The 25,315-nt window shown below is 35.8% G+C and overlaps 1 protein-coding gene across 1 annotated transcript; it reads left to right on the top strand.

Annotated features, from left to right (window-relative positions):
* On the top strand, positions 1–23,467 carry LOC127839987 (uncharacterized). Its single transcript, XM_052368377.1, has 11 exons — positions 1–15; positions 1,739–1,852; positions 2,194–2,301; positions 11,150–11,384; positions 11,593–11,762; positions 16,929–17,082; positions 19,555–19,668; positions 20,974–20,993; positions 21,129–21,450; positions 21,578–22,120; positions 22,327–23,467. Exons 1-11 carry the CDS (start codon positions 1–3, stop codon positions 22,608–22,610), a joined length of 2,079 nt encoding a protein of 692 aa, XP_052224337.1. The 3' UTR covers positions 22,611–23,467.
* The last annotated feature ends 1,848 nt before the right edge of the window (positions 23,468–25,315 follow it).

The following is a 25,315-nucleotide window of genomic DNA, read 5'->3' as shown; positions in this document are numbered from 1 at the left end:
ATGGAGTATGACGCGGTACATGTAAATAGAACATCGAATGAAGTAGCGTAATGCTCAAGTGTTTATCCAAGATGGCTGTCAATTAGTAATTGTATGTTAATTCTAGACAAGTTTTTAAGCACCAAATAAACAACGGACAATGGCGAATAGTTTGAACAACTGATTGAAATCGATGTATTCCTCCCATTATTATACACGTCCTCTTGAAGTAACAGCTGTAAATATTGAATTTATACTGACATCATCATGTCCAAACACAAACATTCAAAAAATGCAATTACTTTTCACGAATTATGAAGAAGGACAATGTATCATAACAGACTAACGGCCGACCGCCAGACATGCCAGTTAATATAGTTCAAACTTAGTTATAAATTGGTAAATCCGATAATAAAACATTATTATTAATATTTAAAATTTACTTTCAACTTTAATTCTTATTTAGTCAGGTAACAAATTGGTATGAACTTGCTCTTAAAACTCAACGAACGTTTTCTCAAGTATGCAAATCGTTTAAAAGCCTATATCCTGCATTATTGCGCTACTTTTTAATTCTCAAAACAACAAGAATAAATAAATTAACGGTAATTTAAAGTATTATCCATTTAACAATATAACTTGCATTTATGTGCTTGTGGTCAAGTGTCTTTATTTGTACAACCCTTAGACAATATTGCTTTTCAATGTTTCTGCCCCGTATTTTTTCCAGGTATGCTCATCGCCTAATATACGCACTTGAGAAAACTTACAAGCAGCCGTTGATATGAAACTTCTACTTTTTATCGGGATAGCGATAACGTTTCATTGTATACGTAAGTAATCTAACGGGGCCATTTCTGTTTTACCAGATGGCGACGGTTAAAACAAAAAAACTTGAATTAATTAGAAAATACTATTATCTTACTTGTAATTGATGCTAGAACCCGATGTCTAACATTTAGTACCCAATTAGTGGATATGATAGGCTTCGATAAGATGTGATGTGAAACGAAACTATAATATTCCATAATATATTATTATACACTCTGCTTATCTACGCTATGATGTGTTATGCTCAGCTATGTAACGCATACCGCACAACTCTTAAAAACACCACACTACACCCTACAAAACAACACTACACTTCAAGAAACTTCATTTGTGCCGTACTTTTTGGGTTACAAGTGCCTAAACGCTCCGAAGCTAAACATAGATATGACCGCAGTCATTCAATTCGTATTGCTGTTACGGTAGAGCATATCGCTAGCTAACTTTAAGCTACACTACGTTACGCTACACTATATAACACTGTACTTCACTTCCCGAAACCACACTACATTACACTACACCGCACTTAGCTTCACAACACTACGCTACATTACAACATACTACACTACACTAAATTACACTACACTTCACTTGAGTAAACCACACTACACTACACCACACCACGCTTCATTGCACTACGCTACATTACAACATACCTCTGCACTACACTGCACTATACTGCACCACACTGCACTACACTGCATTGCACTTTACTGCACTACACTTCACTACACTGCACTACACTGCACTTTACTGCACTACACTTCACTACACTGCACTACACGGCACTAAACTACACTACACTACATAAAGCTGAACTTCACTACACTGCACTGAACTGCACTGCACTACACTGAACTTCACTACACTGCACTTTATTGAACTACATAAGACTACACTACACTACAATACACTATATTACATTCTATAGATTCGTGGTCTGGATCGTCTTTGGGAGGTTCTACTGTTTGTGAGTCCTGGTCAGCATGCTCAAAAAGCTGCGGAGGTGGGACAAGATGCAAAGAGTGCAATTCCTTTGCGGCCGGTGATGAAAAATTCTGCGAAAACTGCCATTCGTTTTGTATACATGGTTCTTTTTCTAACGGAAAATGTCAATGTCCAAAATGGCGCACGGGAGATTGTTGTGAGAGTACGTACATATTTCTACTTTCTGTAGTTTATCTTTCTGTTATAAATAGCTAACATTTAAAGGCAGATTAAAGTTAATTCTCATAAGGAGCTTGCGACAATATGCCGTCATAATTGGGCATGTATATCGAGTTGCATGGATTGTCTGATACCAGTATTACCTTTTTGTTTAAAAGACAGACGTCAAAACGTTGAACCATATGCTTTTTTTCGTAGCTTGCCGCGCCATACACATAGCGCATTGTGTTCCTGGCCAACAAACATGCAGTGATAGTCCAGACGGCATTAGATGCACTCAGTGTGAAGATCCGTACTATGCTGGGAATGAGTACCAGAAATGCTCAGGTAATATGTGAAACCTGTTAACTAGAGATTATTATAAAACATGAATGAGCAACACCTTAAGTCAATTAGTCAATATTTGGATTTTTTTATGTTTTCACTTCTTTATATTGTTATGAATGACCATAGGTAAAAGCTCTTTCCAGATGCCGTACGAAAACATAATGGTCTACAGACCTCTACTCTTAACCCTGTTAACCTCTGAATCAATGAAAGTCTTCCTTTCCTTTTACTAACGTGGTTGATCGTGGTCAAATCGTTCCGGAGGTATCGTACGGAAATGCATTCCGTATAAATCGACCATAAGACCTTGATCTTCAACTTGTTAATCTAAAAGTATACAGTAATCTTCCGTTTCTTTATGTAAGTAGCATACACATTTGAACGATCGTTGGTAAAAACATTAACTTAAAATCCTTCGACGAATTTAGTTTAAGTTGTGTTCTTATAACATTGAGATGTGTTTGGGATGACTAGGAGATGATCTTCTAATATATATATATATACATGTATAAACAAACCTAATAATTAAACAACTCCTTTTGATTGTCACATCTAATCAGACAATTTTTTATAGTTTTTTGTTATTGGCGTTCATGGCATTTCTGTCATCTATACGGCTTTTTGTCTTAAATAAATTGTGTATGAAAATTCCATAAAAGTGTGAATGTTGTGATGTGTGTATCGTGTCTCGTAATGATTGGTTTCGCACTGATCAGCAGTTGGTATTCTGCAATAACTAAAGGACTTTTCACTGTGATTATATTTTTAAAACTCCGTCGCGGAACAACGATTACAATGCCATAATTTCATTGAGAAGTTTTGAACATTTTAAGGTGGATATACTTCTATTTAAAGTAACATAAATACTCAAAACCAACGGTTATTCTTAAAATATTCCGTTAAATAAAGTTAACCTATAACAAATCAGTGTTCCTTATAGCAATAGCCAAAATGTCAACGCTAGATGTGATAGGTAACATAGATTTAACGAGATATGAAATGCTCGTTTTTATTTTTTGTGGCACAATATATTCCATTTTAAAAATCCTGCAGATATTCATTCATACGACACACGAGCAATAACTTTGTACATGAGCATGTGTTAAATATACTGTCCAACAAAAAAGAAAAAAAGAGCATTTTGTGTCGTGTTATATCTATGTTACCAGACCATATCTAGCGTTGCAATTTTGGCTAATGCTATATGGAAAATTGATGTTTATGTTTAACTTTATTTTCCGAAATATTGTACGCAATATTCGTTGACTTTGAGTGTGTATTGGCTTTTTTAAGAATGGAATATTTAAACAAATTTATTGCATGTTAAGGTATTATAACTCGTATTATTTGGTATCTTCCGTTACGACGAACAGTCTCCGAGCATGTGCGTATTTACGATAATTTGGTCAAAATCAACGCAATAAATTTGCAGTAATATTCGACTCAAGGAACGAATGAACGTAAGTCGATTTGTGATTGTCGGTCTGATTTGCAGTTTTGACCGAGGATCTATCCGTTTATGCTTAGGCATGTGTATAACGAGATACTTCATTAACATTATGGATGTGTACATTGAGCTTGTTAGCCTTGACAATTAGATCATCTTCAAATGTCTGGACCGATCAATTCTATATCATGTTGATCGTGATGCGGAAATGACTAGGGTACCATGCGTAGATTATGTATTTGTTTTTCAATAGTTGTCCGCGGTATCGAGCTTCTTGAGACGGTTCTTAAAAAATGTGTATACTAAGTGCTTTTTTTTGCTTTTTTTTGTTACAGCCTGTGCCATTTGGATTGGGAAAATTAGCGCGATAAACCATGGTTTTTGGAAAAATAGAGCGATAAACTATGAAATTGGGAAACATTATAAACATAATTATAATTACAGAATTAAAATTATTAAAGTATGTTTGACAGCATTTTTATATTATAAAGTGCTAATTTAATGTGTTCTTACAATGAAGACAATGTTAAGTTAATATCCTTCCACATGCATATTGAACTTGCAATAATCTATATAAATTCTTAAATATACCATTTAATCATAACCTCTTTAACAGTAAGAATTTAATTCAGTATTAAAAAAATATATCATACGGTGAAAACATAAACAAATATTTAAAAAAACGCTTTAGTGGTCTTGCTATGTCAATGATGTATGAAATCGAGTTAAAATAATTTATTTCATTTCTTTACCTTTCAACATCTTGCACTTGACATCCTCCGTTCAATGCTATTTCAGTAAACTGTAATGCGTGACAAACATAATAAAGCAGAATATGCATATGAATCTGATTATACACAGATCCACTAACATATAAATCATATCATGTTTGTCTCTTTCCATTTTCGAAAGATACTCATCTTAAATGCATTAACTTTGTGAGTACCGGTAGACTAACGCCAATTTCCCAACACTGATTTCTGTGATGCACATTCACTGTGAAGATTTCAAATAAATATTTGTTGTTTTTATCGCAAACGTTGTATTTTGCGTTCATGGACACACGCATTAAATTATTCCGTAATAACCATATGATATCCGTTGTTAATTTGAATGTAGTTTATCATTTTCGCCGCTCATCGCAAATTTCTCGTATGCTTTCCGCCATTTTGGACGTGTGTAAAAACTTGCGTTTACAACCGGGATACATTGACTATCGTCGGTATCCTCCGCAATATTGAGAGAGATGTGGATAGCAACGTAAAATCCTATTCGGCTAAATTCGCGAACAATACGTAAGTCAGCTGTCGTTCGGCGACGACTCGACAATCTCGATCGGCACTCGTTCAAAATTATTGCTAAATTACATTGTAATCTTATTGGCTTTATTGGGAAAATTTTTGTCTTTTTTGGGGAATTTTTTATCAAATTTTTGGGAAAAAACGTCATTTTTTGCAATTGGGAAGCAGCCGAATATCGTCTGTAATTGTTTGCAAAAATAAATCACTGATACTATATTATACTTCACAAAGGAAAACTTCAGTTTTGGTGCAACTATTAGTATGTAAATATTCTAGCATGAAATTTACAGGTTGTGGTTTGCTACGAGAATTGCCCTTATTTAATGATGAACAAAACAGAAACACGAATAATTTATATTCTAAATACATTGTTTTGCAACAAATGCTCAATATGAGATCCAGAAAGTGAGTTTACTTGTCGTTTTTCTAAGCGTCGTTTAAGTATCTCCCATATACCGAAATCCATTGGGGCCGCATCTGGAGACTTTGGCATTCATTCTTCGGGTGTTATGACCTTAATGTTTTGATCTTTTAGAACGTTCACTGTGTGTTTGGAAGTGTGGCTAGATGCACTGTCCTGATGGAAGGTCATGACGTGTTTACCTTCCGGAAAGAGTCTCGGGACTTCTTTCATATAAATGGTTTCAGAACTTTATTTATGTAGTTTTACTAGAGTTTACCTTTGTCCCTTTGGGAATTATTCTGATCTCTGATTTACCTCTGGACGATACAGCAGCCAACGCCATGAATCCACGGGCAAACGCATAACGTTTTACAAACTTCAGTTTATCGCCAACGTTTTCTCCCATTCTGACATAACCGACTCTTCTTCCATAACTTCCACCAAGATAAAATATCGCATCGTCAGATGTAACAAAATCTCTCCACTTTCCACATTTAAGCTTTAGATAAAGCTTCCAAGACCTGGCCCTGCGTTTCTGAATCTGTGCAATTTTGAGCTGATGAACATTTCACTTCTCTCGAAATTTTACTTATAAAACATTCCTGATGATGTATATACTGTTCCCTTGTACATTCATGTGGCAAATGCCATTTTTGTCTCTCGGTCGGCGGATTGATTTCAATAGATCAATCGACTTTTTTGCATACGACGTCAGGTGTGACTTTATATGGGCGTCTTCTTGAATTTGAAGCGCCACCAAGCGTTGTACTGCGCTGTAAAGTAGCGTCAAGTCGAATAGTCTGTATACTTCCCAAGGAAATAGCATGGTCCATCTTTTGCAGCTCATTTTGAATTCTTCTGTAACTGCATTTGAATCTCAAAAGACCTAATACGATGCCCTTCACAGTTTCACTAATTTTATTCTTAGTCATGTTGAATATAATTGACAAATGACATGTACATTAAGAATAGTATATTACACAACTGCTAAAACAACAATGATTCGAGAAAATCGTGCATGTACTTGGACAAACACGGATTCCCTCTAACCCGAACGTCTTCTCTCGAATGAAAACAACACATATGAAAAATACAGCTTACATTTTGGATAAGCCTGCGTACTACCGGTGACACAATGCAATTCATAATGCGTTTATATATCGTACAAATATGTACATAATTATATACATTCGATGTTATTTTACAAATATGCAACATTGTAATCATCTATATATTCATAGCAAAACTTGTCATTTATAGCCCTTTACCTAAACTTTAGGAAAATCAATGTGTAAAACCGGCCAGTATCGCAAAGCTGAATGACAATTCCTCGTGCGTTCACCCGCATATGCCTTTCTACAATGCTCTGTAGCGGCTACTTATCTTATGAAAGGGAAATTAATTTTCCTCTAATTCACTTTGTTCAAACTAGGAAAATTATATTTCATTTTGTTCATTTTGATATTTGGAAACTTTGATAGGTCATGGTGTAAATCAAGAATATTGTTGCAGCCTATCAATATTTACTTTACATACACATACTAAGAATATAATGACATCACATGGGTCCAATATAATGTGTTATAATGTAATCATTATGATTTTAAATTGAGTTTGCGTATGGCCTCTTTAAACAAAGTTCTATACTTGGTCAGTATTGAACATTAAAACGTTCAGTGCATGCATAGCATTTAAGAAAGAAACCTTTCTTACCTACAATGTATCGAATTTATTGTATTGCCTTTATTTGATGTGTTTTGGTGTGTTTTTTCACATTTATGCACATATTAAAAACTAATTCATTCCCTGTGCAATACATTATTGAAGATAAAATATGTCAACAATTCGATTTTTTTGTATTACTCGCATGGTTGAAAGTATTTAAAAGTAAACACATAAATATTCTTCAATTTATTTATAATTTAAGATTGCCCCTGATCATATACTGAGACTATCTTCAAGAAATGTTTTCACCAAGAAACATATGATATCAGTAGTAACTACGCCATGGTATTGACGTCATCTGCAAACAGTAGCTAAATTTAAGTTTAGGCTACCGGTATGTTTTTGATAGTTGACACATTTTAGTATTAAACATTTAAGAAAATCCCCAGAGAAAAACATATTCACGCGAACATTTATTTATCTATTTGAAATCGTGACATATATATGACAATATCTTAACAGTTGTGTGTGCCTCTCTTAAATGTAAGTAGACATTTAAACAGCAGAAACACCAAGGTAAGATCAATGATTTGTATAGTGGTTGACATGTTTCAAGATTGTAGACAGTTTATTATCATTCAAATGAGTAAGTAATCCGCATTGATAAAACCCACCCAGTTTGCAATGTCAATTCGAAATAAAGTTTAAAGTCACCAAACAAAAAATCGAACTATTGAACAGTCGACAGTTTATTATGCTTTCTTTGGTGGTTTAAAACTCAGCGAGTTTTTTGTTGAAAAGCCGTGTCCACGTTAACGTACGAACAGGATTGTAGTAGATGAATTATAAAAATGCACCTACTTATTTCTTTTTCGATGTATTCACCTTGCTTTTATTGTCATATTTTTATTATTTGGATTGCAAGAGAACTTCTGCGACCGAAAAAACGTGTTAATAAGCATTAAAACATCCGACACAAAACATTGAAGCGTGGACATGTGTTCGATAAAATCAGTATTATTATGTTCAGTATAACAACTAACCACGGTTGCAGTACATCGTAATGCTAACTTAATTATGTGGTTGTCGATTTTGTATCAAAGAGAATGTATTTATGTACAAGTTGCGATGAATTCATGTAACCATCAAACTTAAGTTCGAAATAATGTAGACTGAGATTTGCAATTAAGGAACTCTAAATCCCGGCCCCTCTCCATATTCACTGCATAGTGTTACGGTTTCTTCTTTCCGTTTTTTTGGTTTCAGAATGCAAACAAGCCATCACCCAGTGTAAGCGCCGAAGCTGCACAAGTGCTTACAACACAGTGTGCAAGGAATGTTATGAAAACAATGCAATATTCAAGAAATGGAATGGAGATAGAGAATGTCAACGTAAGAAGTATAAAACACACACACACACGCACGCACGCACGCATCGACAAACACACACACACGCACACACACACACACACACACACACACACACACACACACACACACACACACACACACACACACACACACACACACACACACACACACACACACACACGCACGCACGCACGCACGCACGCACGCACGCACGCACGCACGCACGTACGCACGCACGCACGCACGCACGCACATACGTATATAAATATATATATTTGTCGAAGACTTTCTTTTGAAAAAAACAACCAACGAATTAGAATTAATATCCAACGGAACATTCCAGGCAGAACCGTGTTATATTACTCGTATATGTAAAAATTGTAATATATAAATAAATAAATAAATACATAAATAAATATATAAATATATATATTGAATTAAACAGTAAGACACGTTGAATTTAATTGCGGAAACCTTCATATTTAAGGTATGTGCGCGTGGAACAATCACTATTGCTGGCCCGGAACGTGCAGCACAACCGGACTGACCAAGGACTGTCAGTGTGCAAAGGGCTTTGTAAAAAGATTAATTGTTGATGAGGGTTGGATAAATGCCGGAGAAACAACGTGCCAGCCAAACACACTTCCTGAAATTTTGAAATGCGATACTGTGGCAGTTGGACCTAACGAAGAAAAGAAACGAGCGATGAGCACTAGGAATTTAACGGCATGTCAATACCTAGATGATATGTACGGCAACTTCCAACCGAAAATTATGGAGTTTCGAATGTCGTCGGAGTTTTCAACAAATATTTCAACTAGCAGACCATCTTTTATCGCAGAAGAAAAATTTGGCATCAGCGATACAACAATAACATTAAAGGTCCAGGCAGTGACAGGTAATTGTTTCGTTACACCATTTAATTTACACTATAGTCTGCGTGCTCATAACTTATATAGCAAGCATATTTGTCCATATTATATATTATGAAAATTCATAAGTATGTTGACTTTATGAAGGTTCCTATCAAGCAAAATCCACCCATACAAAATTGGTTGATACATCAAACAGCACAAGCGTGACAAATACACAACACGACTCGGATCATATACGTGTCGATCAGGCAAAGTATAATCTACAAAACGGAGAAGCGTAAGACAGTTGGAATGATAGCATTTACTTCGAAATGAACATATATTTCCATTAGAAACAGAAATGAAACTGAACAAACATTTATGTTTAAATTGACTTGTAATGCTTAACAATTCATATCTTTGAAAATTTATTTTATACTGCAGACTTTGTTTGGAATTTGAAGCAAAGGCGGGAGGCTACTTGAAAAGCATTGATACAAGGGCAGCCACGCATATAACATCTGGACCAGTTCCTTACACAAAGGTCTCAAAACAAAGGACAGTGTGTTACAGATACGATAACGCACCACCGGAGCATTGTTCCATGTTGGGATCATGCTCATCAGAACCGATAAAGCTTCAGAAGCGAGTTACACGATCTACAGTGTCGTTAATTCAATTCAACGGTTGGGTGGATCCAGTTCCTAATGGAGGAAAAAGTAAAACAGCATCGACAATTGAAAGTTACCAAATAACTGTCAACGAAGTACCTCCGTCCAACGGATCTTTGAAAGTTGATTATACAAAGAACGTGTATACCAGAAAAGTACTTTCATCAAATGTCCATGAAATGGAGCTGAATCTAACATCCAATTCACCTCGATTGTATTGTATAAAACTAGAGGTCAAAGATATTGCAGATAACGTTCGCCACAGTAGAAGGTTTATGTTGTACGACAACACGAGCTTCATTGAGGCATGGAAAGAAAATCCCTTTCAATTTGATTCAGCATCGCCAAAGACAAACTTCACTTGGCAAACACATCACAATGAAATATGTCTGATTTGGAAAAACTATTTCATAAACATGTTCTATTTACAAAATAAACTTTTTAATCCAATAGAGTCCGAGCCCCATGGTCATATTACCGGCGTATATGAACAAACAACTGGCCTTCTTCCCGTAGGTGGTACACCGAATGTACATGGAATAGTACAATATTTCGTGTCATGGAAACTCAACAATGACGCGTTTTCGGTAGAACAACTCGTACCTGACTTTCTGAATCAACGGTTTTGTACCAATTTGAGTGTTGCTGATGGACAGACCTATACATTCAACATTCGTCCAGTAGATATTGTCGACAACACTTTCAATGAGTCTAGAACTGTGTACATAGATCGCTCGCCACCCCTTATAAATAACATTTGGTTAAAGAAAGACGGTTATGAAATGTTATATGTTCACAACAGCACCGATTTGTCGAAGATGCAGATGACGTTTGACGCATTGGACCCACATAGCGGACTGCACAACATTATATGGGAGTTCGGAATCGCCGATACGTATACTGTGTTAACAAGTGGTGTTTCACCTGTAGGAAATATGCAAAACGTACGTTTCATATGGCAATATTGATGTCTGTTTGTTCAATAAGTCGATTATTTTACGTACACATACTAACGTGCATTTGGTTTATGGAATAAAAAGTGTTTCCATTATCAATATCAAAACGTGAACTGATGTATTACTTTTTATTTGAAGTGCATACATCTTCATATTATAAAGGTCTTTACTTTATTTCAGGCAACTTGCCATTCTAGAAATTTAGAGTGCTATTGTTCGGATATAGGAAAGTGTGAACTTTTCAATTACTCAATCTCGCTGAATAAGCTCGTTGAAGCAGATAAGCATACCGGGAACCACAACAGGAACTACTTCTTCACAATTACGGTCACTAACAATGCCTTGCTGACAACGACAGAGCACATCGATGTACTTGTTGACGAATCCCCACCAGAAGAAGGAGTAATTTATGAAGGTATTGGACCAAATTCGAGCTTTGAAACTATACAGTGTTATCGTCCCAGCGAAATAAATAATGTGACGTTCATTAATTAATCATGCAATAATATAATAATCTTCATTAATATTTTTGACAACACTCGCTGAAAGTCCTTGATAACATATTCCTTTCAGAATTTCCAGTATATATAATTTGTTATTTTTTTTTACATGTTTCGTTATAGGTCCTGTGGACTACAAAGATATAGACTACACAAGTGAGGATTCCTTTGTTGTACACTGGCATGGCTTTATCGACCATGAAAGTGGAATCAAACTCTACAGGTTAGGGCTTGCCACCAGATGCTTGACTAAAGAGGAACTCTACAACTTTACAGGTGTCACTGAAATAATGGTATATAAAGAGCTTACTGGGACATCAGTGCGTCTTCCAGCAAATTTCACAGGTAAACGATTCTTGACCATTATTGCTCTTAACCATGCCATGGAATCATCAAAGCCTGTTTGTTCGGATGGAATCACACGAGATATCTCAGCTGCTCTTATCCGCAACGTAACACTTGAGCATGCAGCATGGACCGAAACCGTTATCTGCCAAAAAGGACTACCGTATTTATTACAATCGAACCTTCAAAAGGTCCCTCTGTACAATAGCACAACATGTTTAAGCAAATGCAATTTAATAGCGGAAACAACGTTAGCTGACTATTTTCCTGCAACTCATATTTCGGGAAGCAAAGACCATGATATTTCGGATTTCATTTGTCAATTCCTACCTTTGTACACTAACGAAACGCTTGTCTATTTGCCCAACGATCATATCGTGCTAAATTGGGAAGTGGAAGAATCAGGGAGTCAAGTCGATGACTTTTATGTTGGGCTTGGTCTGGATGCGACCGAAAAGGATTCGCCAAGTTTGGTGGACTATATTTCTACCGATAGAAAACCATACTTCAAGCATCGACATGAAGCAATTGGATCCAATGAGCTGTTCTATATTTTCATCAAAACAGTTAACAAAGCAGGATTGTCCAACATCGCAATCCTGGGTCCTTTTTTGATCGACCAAACACCACCACAGTATAAATATATTCCACGAGTGAAAATCTCGGAAGAATCTATCCTGTTTGCCTGGGAATCAGATACATTCTATGATGATGAACAGACAGCCGAAATAAACCAACTGGCATTTCAATTTGGTAGGTTATCGTGTGTTTAAATTTGGGAATGCATGTCAATGTTCGAACATAATATATAAATACATAAACATAAATGCTTTTTATATCCTTTAGGTCATGACGAAAGTGTTTCAAGTCCACTTCTTTCCTGGCGATTAGACTCGGCGATCGCTTGTACCTCTTATACAGGACGCTGCTTTATATATCCCCTAAATCGTCTCCAGAATCAAGACACGGGAGATGGACTTATGTTCTATCTCAATGTTCACATATACAACAATGCCGGTCACTTTACGTCGATCAGAACAAATACGTTCCGATTGCCTTCTCGATATGCACCAGGACAGGGATACGTGTTGGATTTGGATCCAGAAAGGATTGACATTTCAACAGATATTAATGTCCATTTTACTGAACACATGATGTGTGCTGGTTGGATGGGATTTAAACATCATGAAAATATTTCTTTTGAAGTGGGCATAGGATTAGATCGAACAAAAGCAGATGTAGTTCCATTCCATCGTACGCCAGAAACGAACACAATCTGCCTAAATTCAAGTAAAATTGTTAACGACAAAGTATGCGTTTTCATTGTAAAAGCAACCTGTAGCGGAGGTACTACAATATCTGCGTCTAACGGAGTCCGAATATATGATGAACATTCTCTGAAAAATAAACTAGAAATAAAAATCGGCAAAGATTGCTTCTCCACGTATGTTTTTGACGTGAACGTTTCAACTGCAAACGACATTTCGTTCATCAAACTTCCATTTATGTTCATTGTCGGACAGCGATATGTTTTGTTCGCCGAAAGCAGTATATGGCAAACTATTCTGAGCATGAATACAAGTGACGCTCTTGTTCGGCCCGACGGTAACAAGTATGTTCTGATCCCTTATGCTGAGAAACTTACGCTGCAAGTAAAGCAAAACATCTCAAATGAAGTTATACTGCGTTTGAAAATCAATAAATGCCCTGCAGAGAATATCCTTCCGAACAACAATCAACTGACTGTTAGCTGGATCTTTCGTAATGCCGAAACGATTGAGGATCTTTTATTTTCAGTTTCTTTACTAAAATACATGTCTGTCAATGGCTCAGATTTGGAAACTATGTTTACACTACCTAGACCCCATGTTGGTTCATCTGACATTACGTTCCATAATATGAATTTTGAAGAACAAACGCCGTATATGGCCAGCGTTCAGTTGTGCAACAATGTAAGATGTCTCAGTCAAATTTACTCGAGGGCATTTACAATCGAACTTGAAGCTCCTGATATTTCCTTGATAAAAACTGAACTTATAGACGCAAAGTCTGGGGAGTGCGCTAATATTACAGCGGTATGGGAAATAATCGGACAGAACGACAACATTGCGTTCTACCAATGGTCTGTAAGTCGTGACGAAACAGCTGGTCAACTATTGTCTGTTTGGGAGAATGTGCTTCCCCATGGCACACATGTTAAGGTAGTCTTTATCCTGTTATTGAATTGACGGTTAGATTTTTTTACGTGCAATAAGACGCATTTTTATTGAAGTTGACAACAAACAAATATGTGTGAATGTATGCTTATTTGGGAATATTGTTCAATCTAGATCGAACACTGCTTCTTACAGGTTGCGAAGTGCATTCTTCTGTCTGCACACGGACATTTGACATCTTTCCTGTGCGTCCGGATATTTTCAGTGAGTGGTTTAGCAAAGACATCTTGTAAGAAAATGAATAAAATTGAGAGTGGGTCCAATTCCAAAACTGCTGTGTACGACTTTGATTCGTCATCGGACAGTTGGGTCTTCATCAAAAAGGTAAACTAGATGCGATATTAAGTGAAAATACACCTTATATAATCATAACTCTTAAAACGATTCTATATTAATATTTCTGTATTCATTTTTCAGATATTGTCAAGTTCTGAAATCGGTCAGCACTATGCCCTTCTTCACGAGTCAGAAATGAACATATGTAATGCCAATTCGTCCGTGACCGGTGCTCTAATGTATGGCTCAGAACGTTCAGTTACATGGTACCTTATGAAGTTGCAGTACGTGCCACTAACGTGTCATTCCGACATAAACTGCGTTGTTAAGTACGAAACAGACCATGGATACATTGAATTGGACAAAAAGTATATAGCATTCAATGAATTATATTTCATATGCGCTTACTCAAATTACACTGTGATTAAACGTGAGTATTCCACTGAAATTCAAGAAGAAATATCGTCGTGCAGCAATGGATTTATATTGGACAATTCTCCGCCCACGGAAGGTGAAGTGCATGTTCAAAACCACAAAGGGTTTATTACAAATCCACAACACGTCATTGTAACATGGACTGGATTTGATGACAATACTGATGCCACCGTATTTGGGTACCCACACAAACTGCATTATTTCTCTATTGGAACAGGCAAGATATGTGATATAGTAATAGTAATGTAGTTCATGTATCACTTAGTGTTTGTGTATATAATTTATTTTATATTCGTTGGGGATTTTATTTAATTAAGATTTATTTAAACAGTTCATTAATATAGTTTTAAAAAACATATCTTTGTTTAGGCACAAAAGCCGGTTGGAGCAATATTATGGACATAGTTGCAAATGGAATGGAAACATCTGCAATATTTAATCTGTCAACCCTGTCTGATGGAAGTCAAATTTTCTTCACAGTCAATGGTACGCTTTAATTAACACCTGTTGAGATATGCATGTAAAGCTATGCTTTATAATCTTTCTTTTAAATACATCCCTTACATAGACGTAAAACTGTTTCATGGACGCATAATATAATTCTGTGTTTCTATGCCTCTAAACCGCGCATGATAAAGCGTTGTATGTGTCGAACACTCATTTTAAAGTCTTTATGTATACGTCTCATAAAATTAGGAAACAAGAGTGTATAGCATATCTTTAAAGGGCAAAACGTATTTGTAAGAAGCGAAATGTTTTTTCCAGCAACGGATTATGCCGGTTTGTCTACCAGCTCGGAGTCCTTGGAGTTGGTCATAGATACATCACCCCCTTTGAGTGGCAGAGTTACGATTTTAAACAACCTTCAGAGAAATATATTTATCAACCAAGAACTGACAACGGTTCGTTTCGAAGGATTTTCAGATCCGCACAGTGGTTTGGACTATTTCAATGTTGGCATTGGTACAATCGAAGGGATTACAGATATCAAGTCGGAAACTAAAGTTTTCATCGACTTCTTTGAATTGAATTTAGCGCAAATGATTGATGGTCATCTTTATTTCATAATTGTTCAGGTATGTTATCAGCTTCATTTCAATCCGTTTGTTACATTTCCCTATATGTAATATACATGTACTTTATGAAACGAACTTTTACTGTTAAATTTTCACATTAATTACTTCAAATTCAAAATTATAATAACTAATTCATTCGCATATATAAATTGTATTCTTTTAGGCGATCAATCGAGCAGGGCTTGTTTCACAAACTGTATCAAAAAGATTTGTATTGGACCGAACCGCTCCCACCGGAGGACACGTTCTCGATGGGATCATAGGATCTGCGGTATTGATTATATTACCCGTATTCAACCAATTCTTATACTGAACACTTGATGAAATGCATACCGGATACATCGTACTAAAGTTTGAATATATGCAAGCTACCAAAGGTGCTGATCACAATGTTCTAAATGACAAAAATGTAATAAACGCAGATAAATGACAGCGTGTGTCCAATCTTAATGTATTTGAATAAAAGTACAGCTCGAATGGAAGTCTTCATTGTAAGTCTAGCATTGAAAACAGTTTATATTGACTTAGGGTCCAAACTCCGTTTCCTCCTTGCAAAATCACATGCAGCATCTCTTACCCATAAATAGTACACTGCGTTGTATTATTCTCACCGTCATTGATTCGACTAGCGATGTAAGCCTTCGTTTTGGATAAGATCCGATCTTTTCGAACTTAAAGGTTCATATTTTGAAATCAAATATCAAACAATGAAACTCCAAAACTTCTATCCGAATTGAATTTTTCGTTTTTTCACTACTTTAATAACTGATCACCAACTACAGACCCTCACTGCTTAAAGCTCGTATCACCGTCTCAAAACGGTATATGCTAAGCATTAAGGTGTAAACCGGTTTGAAGGCTAGCAAAATCTATACGTAGTCCAGAATTTATTTTGAGCATAAACACGTATCTAAAACGATATCAAATAAATGCACCTATCGCAAGAGAAAATAAAAACATGAAAGCCAAAACGGTATGCGAGGACCGAATACTACAAACATAACTTTTGTGTATTGAATATGTTAAGAAATACAAACTTATCAAACGGCAATAATTCAGTTTCTTCCCCATCTAGCCATAACTAAAATAAGAAGCTTGTGACCACTTTCAGGAGATTGATTACCAAAGTCACATCTGCGTTATCAACGCATATTGGAAAGATTTTTACGACCCAGAGAGTGGCTTAGCATTCTTCAGAGTTGGTCTTGGAACCGATCCATATCAGACCGATGAACGACCACTGAAAGATGTTGAAATGATGACAGGTAATGCGGATTTTAGGATTCTGCTTAATATAACAACACAAGCTATAAACACATTACGCGTTTCAGATCGTTATTGAACTTATTTTACCGTGTAGATTATAAATATTATCGGAAGTGATAAGTTTAGCAACATATATGTTTTACATTAAAAGACATAAGTCTTTCCTCTTAAACATTCTTACTTATTCATGAATACATACTTATTTGCAGAGGTTTCATGGAATGGCCCGTTTGTTCCTGGCCAAAAATATTTTGTGACCGTGGAAGCGTGTAACAATGCAAACCTTTGCACCAGACGTGTATCGGACGGCCTTATTGTGGACAACTCACCTCCAATACGCGGTCTTGTACATGTTGGACCAGGAGAAGGTCATGATAAATATTTGGGACATCGGTAAGTTAATCCACAACGGTTCTTTTCAATATTTATTTTTGTTTTGTATTAAAGCCACACACCTTAGAATGAAATACATGACATAGTAAATTTAAGTATAAATAAGAAACATATTTTATATATGCCAATTAGAATATATCTGGTGGTTGCAAGGTAGAAATCCGTTTCTTTTGCGCTTTAAAACTTAAAAATAATCCCGTTTGTTGAAATGGACGTATACGTCTAGAAATCCTACTTTCGGTTTTAAAAGCGGTACCGTTTGAAAAATAATAAATTACTTGCTAACTAGGCTATATATTTAATTTTATTTATGCCAATTAGAATATATATGGTGGTTACACGGTAGAAATTCGTCTTTTTGCGCTTTAAAAGTTAAAAATAATTGCGTTTGCGTATAGAAATCCTAGTTTCGGTTTGAAAATTTAGAAAACAAATACTTGCTAACTAGGCTATAGATTTAATGACAATTTTGCACACTTTTAAATTGCATCTATATTAATACATTTACATGTATTCCATTTCAAGGTGTGTAACTTTAATGTTATGTAAGACTAACAATAATATTTTTTGCAGATCATCTATTCGAATAAATTGGCAAGGTTTCGAAGATCCGCAATCAGATATAGATCATTTTGAAGTATGTGTGTCAACCCCTAAGGGCGATTGTGACGTTGTTGCGCTATCAAATCGACTGCTCCACTCTTCAATTATAATCTCAAATATAAGGCTCCCGATAAATATTTCACTTATTGCAACAGTTTGGGCGTTGAATGGAGTCGGCATGAATGCATCAAAATCGTCTGATATGTTCATTATTGATGACACACCGCCAGTTGTATTTAAAGCTCCGAATTTCGTATTAAAATACAACTCTGCAAATGGTAAACCTTTCCAATGGGAAAAATCCATATTACACCTCGAATGGGAATTTAAGGACGACATCAGTCCTATTGTTCGACATGAGATTTCTTTGAAAACGCATCACGAAGGTCACACGCCTGTTGAGAGGCTTGTCTTAGGATCGGAACGCCATGTGACTGTCAGATTAGATGGGAAGAATTGGCTAAATGACGGTGACAAATACTATGCTATTGTAACATCGTGCAATGCCGCCGGACTTTGCTCTTCTGAACAAACTAGTGACGTTTTACTTGATTCTACCCCACCCCACCTCGGTGGATTTAAACAACCTTTGACGTGGACGAACAACAATAATGCACATGGAAATAACTTCACAAATGTAACCCTCACATGGTACGGATTCCACGACCAAGAGTCCGGAATTGAAAACTACTACGTGACGGTCTCGCGTTCCTACAGTTTCAGTGAACTTTCAAATGGAGTAATTATAATTAAAAATTCTAATCAAAGCGAAAGCGTTCATACTTCATTCGTACTGACTGAAAGTATGTCTCCTGACGAATCCATTATTCTTTCGATATGGGCGCAGAACAATGTCGGGCTAAATAGTTCGGTTGCAAGGGTTACTGTGAATGTTTTATCTGAGGCATCTAGAAATGTAATGGGAATTTTAGAAGTCGAAAAACATTCATGCGACATACATTTTTGTAACAAGGATTGTACGTGCGCAGTTATAGATCGCCCTTGTGCAGAAGTAAACGCAAACGTAACATGCATTGATATCTCAAGCACAGATACGCAGAATCAAACTATCCCAACATGTGATGTTTATTGGGGACTACCGCATGAAATTCTTAATTTTTCGGCTTCATCAGCATGCTTGAGTGGGCACTGGTCACAAACAAATGAAGGAAGTTCTTTCGAAAATATTCATCGATTTGAATGGAGCCTCGGCGTACATGGACACGCTGTTGGCGAAGGGGTTTACGATCTGAAACTAGAAAACCCATGGACTGATGTTGGTCAAAGATTAGAATTTATTTATTGCCTACCAGTGAATCGTTCATTGGTTCATGGGGAACGTTATGTCATATATGTGAGGGCTTGGTATAGTAAAAATACATACGCTGTTTTTAAGTCGTCTCCAATCATGATAGACCAATCCCCACCAAATGTCAGACGTGGTCGTTATATCAGAGAAGGAAATTGTCTTCAAGATTTGGACTTTATTGACTGGACGGACAAAATCATGGCCTGTTGGGACGGGGTGTTTGCTGAACCGCAGAGCTTCATTGATCATTTCAGCGTCAGCCTTGGGACATCACCTCACAGTAAGAACGATTTTTCAATTCATAATTCATAACGCTATACGTTGAACAATTTCACGATCGTTTAAAAAGGACCACTTAACCAGTATTACGGAAGCCTCGTATGAAATCTTAATACTTCTGTTCATTTGTTTCTGATAATGATGTTTGACAGTTCAGTAAATTTCTGTTGAAAAGCGACTTGCATTTAATGCATTTCAGATGATGACATACTTCAACAAATTGATGTCGGACTGTCAACGAACATAAGTCTTCATAACATTTATCTCAATCCAGGCACGCGCTATTACTTTACAGTTATTGCTGTTAATAGTGTTGGACTACACACTGGCTTAGCATCGGATGGATTCATTATTGATACAGATAATCCAATCGACGGGGTTGTGTTTAATACAATTGGACACAAGAGCTCAGCTTTCCAGAAATCGACTGCAACCTTCGAACTGTCTTGGCACGGATTCCAAGATCATTTCTCTGGCATAAAGCATTATCTAGTTGCGTTTGCCAAAGACGCTGAATCCAATGAATTAAATAATTTCTTTACAAATGTTGGTTTATCAAACACATTTTCCTTCACAAAGTTGAACCTCCTTCACGGCGAGTCTTATTTTGGATTAGTGAAAGCTGTTGACGCAGCAGGTCATGAAAGTGCAACTGTAAGATCCCCCAAACAAACTGTCGATACGACTCCACCAAATGGTGTTTTCTGTGGATCCACTAAATCTATTCAAATTGATGTTTCTCACACAGTGACTGATGAAAGTCTGTCTGTGCGGTTCAACGCAAACCTCACAAAAGACAACATGTATGTTATTCACGGAAAGATTCAAAACGCTACGTATGAGCTTTACTCAATTCTCAAAATGGACAAATATAGTTTGCCCTTACAATTACAGAAACGTCATGATGGATGGTTCGGATATAATTACATGTTTTTATCGTCGTTAGAAGGGTTGCAAACCATAACAATTGAATTAGAAACAACGCTTGCCGAGCACATAATTCAGATTGTTGATTTTGAAGAGTGTATACTAGTAGAAAATAATTCAGCTGCTATTTCTGTTAACCAAATAGGCCCCTTTTCGCTTACTGTGTCCTTGGGGATACTGGATTCGGAAAGCGAGTTAAAGACGGTGAGTAAATGTTTGTTTGTTACTTGGTTTATTTGTTTCTTTGTGTTTGCAGTACTTTATTTACATGATTATTTAATATGTTCCCAATTTGACTGGGCATGATTGTCTTATCAAGGCAAATTTACAAATACTTGAAATATTATCTTCAATTCTCACTCACGATCCCCTCGGATAGACAGTCACATGCTCTTTCAGGTGGGTTAGACGAGTCTAGCTTAGAGAGCCGCTCGCATAAAATTATTCACTATTATTTCATTTTCTGTCTCAGTGTGTATAGGATTCTTAAATGTCTGGAATGTGGTGTATTAAATCATTATTTGTATTTCTTAGGTGTCTATTGGAGCCGGTACAACTGAAGGGGGTTTTCAGATCAAATCCTTGTTTGAGGTACACAATCGCAATAACTTCGCAGTAATTACCGCGCCATTTGTGCATGGGACACCAATATATATAACTGTAATAGCCGAGAACCACGCTAGCCTCACGTCGGTTTTCCATTCTGGTAAAGCGCTAATAATAGATCACACTCCTCCAATCGTAAGCGATATTGATGTTGCCGTTTCCGTTATAACAGGTAATTCTACAAAAATGCTTACAACATGGAAAGTGCTAGATGACGAATCTGATGTTCAATTGTGCAGTTGTTTAATTGGTGAGTACTCGATTAGTCCTTGAAGATTTTTTCCTACACATATTATAAAACGTTCATCTTATTAAATGCGTAAAAATCATTATTCATATCATTGATTGTGATTGATTTTGAAAACAATATTTCCTAGGATCTACACCTCTGTCAGCTGATATACAGGAGGAAAGGGATTCGGATACATCGCAGTATTGTCAGTCAGACATACTGAACCTTTCTAATGGCGACAGAGTCTTTGTTACGGTCAAATGTGTGAACAAGGTCGAAATCACCACGACCTTAGTTTCGAGACCAGTGATCATCTATCTTGAACCACCCAACAACTCGCAAGCCTTCGTTCGGTTTGTGCCAATTAGTAAGGACTCTTTTTCAATGACTGCTCCATTGTCCGCCCAGTCTTCTGCGCAGTCTAATGCAAGCATATTGCAGATGGAATGGAACAACTTCAAAGATCCTTCAGAGATAACATCATACAGGTATCGTATCCAAAGCAATGGTGATATTGTTGTGGACTGGACTGATGCTGGCCTAAAGGACATGTGCTCCAATGAGCATCTTAAGTTGACATCAGGCGAGACATACACGGCAGAAATTCAGGCAGTAAATGGCGGAGGATTCGCCAGTTCTGTTGTCAAGTCTTCGCTGATTGTAGCTTCAGAACCACCGGCGCTCACAGGTGTGCTTTATCGAATCTCAAGTTTTTAAATTCTTAGTCCCTTGTATTAAAAACTATCCACATTAGTCGTCACTTTTATTTGATGTAGCGTAAAGGATCTGAACAAATATTTATTAATCTTGTTGATCTTATCGGATAAATTGAAAGCGTTGTTATAACCCTTCCCTTTGGAATACGTTACAATATAAGCACTTTTCGATTTTCAGGATCCCATCTATCTGCTGTTTTCTCAAATGGCAAATTAACTCTCGATTGGGAAAATGTCTTCGACACAGTCACAGGAGTACCAACTCACTACAGCCTCGTTGTTGGGTCACGTGACGGATTTTCTGATATCGCTGACGTAACCTACACACGTGACCACGTGTATGACGTCATCGTTCCATCATCAACGCTTGTTTCTTCCAATCTGACCGAGCTGTACATAAAAGTGAGTTGTACATACACCACGGGGATGTTTACAACATACAGTACATCGCACAAACTGTGAAGTTAACATGTTTGTTTGAAATCGGCGATAAGTGTTGTAATCTTTCCAACTCTTTTTTTTGTTTCCATTACCTTACATGCATTTAATGTCTCGCAAAAATCGTAAGGCTTAAAACCGTACATAGAAACATCATAAAATATTACGTAAATCATTCTTCGTCAGAGAAACCCGCAAATACAAATGTTTGCTTTATACTTTCAATACTTTGTACATGTGTATACCCACGTTTTTAGTATGTATTTTTCCATAACAAATAATCGGATTTTAATATTTGTCATTCAATCAATATATTATTTTAGTGTATGTATTGTGCTATTTTACTAATGGTCAATAGCAAACAGTTGCAAGTATCATTTAAAGATCAGTGTGTTTCAGATAAATTAATAACCAGAAATAATATATATTTATAGGTATTCGAATACTTCAGTTGTATTTTTCGCTTGGATATATTCGCTACTCTATAATTCTGCTTGATTGTGTATAAAGATAGCTTTTAAGTTTGCAAACGTTACTAGAACCTGCATGAATGGGACCGGTTAATAGATTTACGAATTCACAAACTTTAAATAAAAAAGAACAATTTTAACAAGGCAGCGAAATAGACTACATACAAATAAAAAATTGCTTATAGTATAATTCTGTGCATGAAGCTTAGTTTTTGTTGTTCGATTTTAAAATTGTGGACATTGTTCAATTCCATTACAAAAAGTAACATCCGGTGAAAACGAACATCAGTTATGACGACTTTATGGTCAACAGATAAAATGTAACCAAATTATTATTATTTAACCTACATCAATTCATAGTTATTTTTATCTTTTCAGTTTTTAAATATCAATAAACTGATGCCTAATTTTGCCTTTCGTTTTTACTCATACCTTATTTGTTTATCTTATTTTGTAAGCGCACAATGTCACATCTAATTTATGGGAACATTGCCTTTAAGGGAGGTTTTAAGGTTTAATGTTCATATAATACAACAGATGGTCAGATACAATAAATTTGATATATTTGGGAAAATGTTTTAGTAGTCTGTACATTATATTTAGCATTATGCGTTGGTTTCGTTTAGTCAATTTTATTCAATACATTTTAGTCGGAATTGTGAATGACCGACGAATCTTAACAAAGCACACCAAAAAAATATTTCCAGCCCATAAAAATAAGCTTAAGATGTGTTGCTGTGTATAAATTATATAACAGAAAACCACATACCAATTACGAAAACAAGAGATTAAAGGGTTCCGGTTTCTATCTAAATACATATATATATTCACCATTAACCTCATTTTAACTTTATAACATTAATATTTTTTTCTTGAAAAAGTGCTCATTTTAAAACAGTTTAAATTTTGTTAAACTACATGTGTATTACGATTGTATAGTGAAAAGGGGCGACGAACTGTTATTTGAAATATCCCCATAAAGCGAGTTTATATGATTTTAATGTCAACATTTCATGCTCGAAATCTTGTTCTTGCATAAGAACGAGAATTGTTATATAGTTGATTGATAATCTATACACGCCGACAACGATCATATATTGTTTACTTCCATGATACCGAAAATTGTATCTTTATGTCGTATGAAGAATAAGCACAGATGAATGGGATTTCAAAACAGTGCACATGTCTTACGTGCATGAAGAAATGTTTTGCTGTACAGCAGGAAAGCATTTGCTATCAAATAAAACTGAACTTTCGTCATTGTTCTATAATTTCTTCCGAGCTTTCATAATAGTTTTTGTTTATTCATCAGCGTGTATCCATTTTGTAACAAATAGTGTATCAAGTGGCTTTTAACAGTGGAATGTAGTTTACTAAATTTGAGAAACGTGTAAATAAGTTTTAGTGTTATCAAGTGAAACGCTGCATAATAGATCTATAACATGCGGCCAAATTGAACTGATTACCATGGTTGTTATGTGTGTATGTTGTGCTTTGCAATAAATAATCATATATATTGTCTTTTTCTTTACTACATGACGGTATTTTGAATATAGGATTTTTCCCCGAGATATAATTGTTTTATTATAAATAACTGTTAGTCCTTTTTGTTGAAACATGTAATATATTGATTTGGCAGAATGAGCATACTGACACTGTTTCAGCGTTGGATTGTGTGTTTTGGTGGTATATAAAATAAACATCAAATGTGTATTTCTCTAAGAACCAAACCTAATGTTTAAAATACATAAACATCTTAAAACTGTTAGCACTGTTTCATTTAACTTAAACTATGATAACTGATCCTTATTCAACATAAACATATTCGATAAAAGCCCTTAAAGATAAATTATACCATTAATTCTAAAGAAAATCAAAACAAAACCAAGCATACTTTAATTCATTAATTAATTTACGAATAAGGGGTAAGAAACCAATTCCTTATTTCTTATTCAAGCCGAATTAGGAATTTGCATTTTCTTCCTTAAATATATGTGTAATTGAACCAAAGTATATCACATGTTCATGAAAATCAATGCATAATAATGTAGGTCGGATAATAAATATTTATTAAAATGCATTTCAAATAAGGTTTACCGGCATGACACGCTGCATTTTTCGCGACAGAATAAGGAAAATATTTGTCTTGTTCTGAGAAAACTGGGCATAATGCATGTGCGTAAAGTGTCGTGTCAGATTAGATTGTGCAGTCCGCACAGGCTAATCAGGGACGACACTTTCCGTATTTATGGTACTTTT

This window comes from Dreissena polymorpha, chromosome 7 (genome assembly GCF_020536995.1).
Source record: "Dreissena polymorpha isolate Duluth1 chromosome 7, UMN_Dpol_1.0, whole genome shotgun sequence".
Lineage (NCBI taxonomy): Eukaryota > Metazoa > Mollusca > Bivalvia > Myida > Dreissenidae > Dreissena > Dreissena polymorpha.
Note: the sequence above shows the minus strand (reverse complement) of the source record. Positions and strands in the feature narration are given on the sequence as shown.

Bases quoted from the DNA above. Each gene is read 5' to 3' on its own strand.
- LOC127839987 (XM_052368377.1), top strand. The intron at 11,385-11,592 runs GTATTGGACCAA...GTTTCGTTATAG, and splicing joins AGAAGGAGTAATTTATGAAG to GTCCTGTGGACTACAAAGAT. The intron at 17,083-19,554 runs GTAATGCGGATT...ATTGTCTTCAAG, and splicing joins AGATGTTGAAATGATGACAG to ATTTGGACTTTATTGACTGG.